General features: G+C 41.6%; 1 protein-coding gene across 4 annotated transcripts in view; it reads left to right on the top strand.

Moving 5' to 3' along the window:
- Positions 1–2,397, top strand: part of LOC143021487 (CD109 antigen-like) — a 689,873-nt gene extending 687,476 nt beyond the window's left edge. For all 4 annotated transcript variants that reach the window (XM_076179031.1, XM_076179029.1, XM_076179030.1 and 1 more), the window contains one exon: positions 2,113–2,397. In XM_076179031.1, the coding sequence (XP_076035146.1) occupies positions 2,113–2,220 (108 nt within the window). In that variant the 3' untranslated portion in view covers positions 2,221–2,397. The remainder of the gene's footprint in view (positions 1–2,112) is intronic.
- The last annotated feature ends 526 nt before the right edge of the window (positions 2,398–2,923 follow it).

Consider the following 2,923-nt stretch of genomic DNA (forward strand, 5'->3'; position numbering starts at 1 on the left):
CATGTAATTTCGAGTGAACAAAGACATCATTGATCTAAGGACTTCGTAACTCTTATAAATAGGTCATTAGACGTAAGCGTAAGGAACCCTCAAAACCTCTGAATAATTTGTAGTCCACCTATGAATCTTGGCCTCCTGGTCCAGTCACCAGACTCTACCTATATACCAAAGGATTCTCCCCTCCCCCCCCTTATATGGGCAGTAGCCAAGTCAAAAGGCACGTACCCAGTCCCACCCATTTCACTCCCATCCATTCCACTCCTATCCACTACCCTTTCCTCCCCCACATCTTAGCTCCTCGTGGATGAAAGGGTCATTCTTGTCTCCCTCCCTCTGCCCTGGGTTGGAAGCAAATCAGCAAGACAGTACATCCACAGCAAGGCCGTTTCATTTAATCGCAGATCCCCCACCCTCTCCGTCCTCTCATGCGGAAAATAGAGAAGACGGGGAGAAATCCCTTTGGGCTGCTAAAAAGAAAAAAAAAACAAGAGATCACGGTGTCATGAATGATAATAACGAACGTGATAACCTTTCTTTTCGTATCTATGTTTATTTCAATTGCGTAGTCACAGTCTAGCAATTACACATGCACAGCTTGCTGCTGTAGTGTTTAGCGTCGTGACCTTCCATGTGTGAAATTCCTTATTGTCGAAGTTATTAGACAGCACATTAAACATGGAAACGTGTGCGGCTATGAAGGAGGCGTAGTTAGGACAGTATTTCGGAGGGATACTGATGCGCGTGTAGGGAAGGCGCTGCTGGTACTAGATATCGAACACTGGAAGGAAGGTGGTCTGGAAAAAGGACTGGAATGGATGAGCACTTGACGCTGGTCTCTGTACTAGTCCAGATATTATGATGTGATCACGGGTGCCTCCCGGGTAGCACCCCACTACCTAACATCACCTCAACAAACTAATGATTTGTGTCAATATCACCGGAAGTGTGAAGCAAGCGATGCTGGACGGTGGAGTGTAAGTGCCCATTTCTGACATGGTGAATACAGGAAATATAACCTCTGAGGGAAGGAGCTGAGCTTCCACCTCAAGGATGACGAACGAAAGTCTCCTGATATGACTATAACATTCGGGTAATGACGGTTGATATAAGACTTGAGTAAAGCATCCTTCGCAGGAGAAGTTATACCACATGTATTCCAAGAGAATATGTGAAGTTGTGCATGACTCCTGAACGTAAATTCTACCCTTACGGTGGCCAGCCGAGGTGATGGGAAGGGGATAGGATGGGAGAAGGCACAGTGAGAGACGATCCATCTCAGCGGGTGTTGACACGAGCGGCGGTGAGCTTCTCAAAGCGGGGAGCTGATTCTGTTTAACGTCGCGAACTCCCCATATCAGAAGCCTGGAACGGTGCCTTCTAAAGAGGACATTGTAGCGTGGAATTTAATTAACCATGTCCTTGGTCCAACTTCCTAACGGCAGGCTTCAAACTGCCGTCACCTCGACCTCCGCCGCAAGTAGTGACGTTCTAACCCGCTCGGCCAGCGAGTAGTGATAGACCGAAACCTCTCGGTGAACGCAGTCACAGATATAATGGTGACCTGTTGAGCTTCAACGAGTGATTTAAGTGTAGAATCAATAGTAGATTACTTGGTTAGCATGTTGTTATAGGAGGCCACAAGGGTATCAATATTCTTGAAACGTGGTGTAAGGGAAGGACCACGAAATTTGCAGAACTCTACAGTTCATTTGTATTGTACAGAATGAAGCAAAATTTCTTGGTTACTCTGTAGCTTTCAATGTGCAAATCATTGTAATTCTCTTGCTCAGTACATTATTTATTTCCTATGCTAAGAAACCTTTTACTGTAAGATGACTTTTGTTTTGTAGAGGATGTCAAATACTCAGTGGTAAAAGTTTGCATTCAAAGATTAAAACCACTTACTTACGTAGGTCCAGTCCTTTGCAAACTATTGCTCAAGGAAAACAGTAATATTTTTGTTTCTCTTTCTACCTTACTTGAGACATCATTCTCAAACATACTGTGCATATATTAAACATACATTAGACATACATTAAACACTTCTATACAAGGAATTTGCTCCAGATTTTGCTGACCCAGTTGTTATATATATTTTTTTCTTTATTTCAGTGTCCTTACTGCCCGTACTACAGCACCGGCCCTCGGATGCAAGCTTCCATTGCTGCAATTACAGTGATGCTCATCGTGGTGAACAGCTGGAACCTTATTGTGAAGTAAAAGTGTCTCCTTGGAAGCCTAAGGTCGACCCCAGGCTTCTTACAGACACTGGCACAGAATGCGCTCTCTCTTTGTCTCGGCGTTCTTCTCTTCTTCAGTTCCAGTCTAGAAATCAGAGGCTGGGAATTGTTATCTTCCTTTTTTTTTAAGTTGTCCTTATAATATATACATACATACATATATATTTTTATTTCTTTAGTTATGAAATACAGTGCAAGTATGCTTTTTTTTTTTTTTTTTTTTTTTTTTTTGAAGGAGGACATGGTGTCCTTGTCGCATAAAAATGCATACTAATGTTTCTGAAAACATTGTTTTGAAACAAAACGACTGCCATTCTTGAATATGTGCTAGAGATCAGATAACTGAAGAAAAAAAGGAGATCAAGCAATTGAAAAAAAAATATCGTAACTGAAGTTTTTGTATGTCAGCAAAACACCTAATGGTATTAAAAGATATATATGTCTACCCTGGACTTATCAAAGCTGGCTTTGGGAGCAAGAAAATTGACCGGGAACCATGGTTGGCTTGGCTTGACTATGAAAGTAGTTATGAAATACATTATTGATTTTGTATCTAAGTTATATATTCTCACTACTTTTGTTAAGAGTTACTCATATTTGCATAGAAGATTTAAACTTTTACAAGAGATGGACAAGGAGATGATTTTGTTTACATACAACGTAGAATAGTCGATGTTCGTGTG

This window comes from Oratosquilla oratoria, chromosome 42 (assembly GCF_046742065.1).
Source record: "Oratosquilla oratoria isolate Oo_2021 chromosome 42, ASM4674206v1, whole genome shotgun sequence".
Classification (NCBI taxonomy): Eukaryota; Metazoa; Arthropoda; class Malacostraca; order Stomatopoda; family Squillidae; genus Oratosquilla; species Oratosquilla oratoria.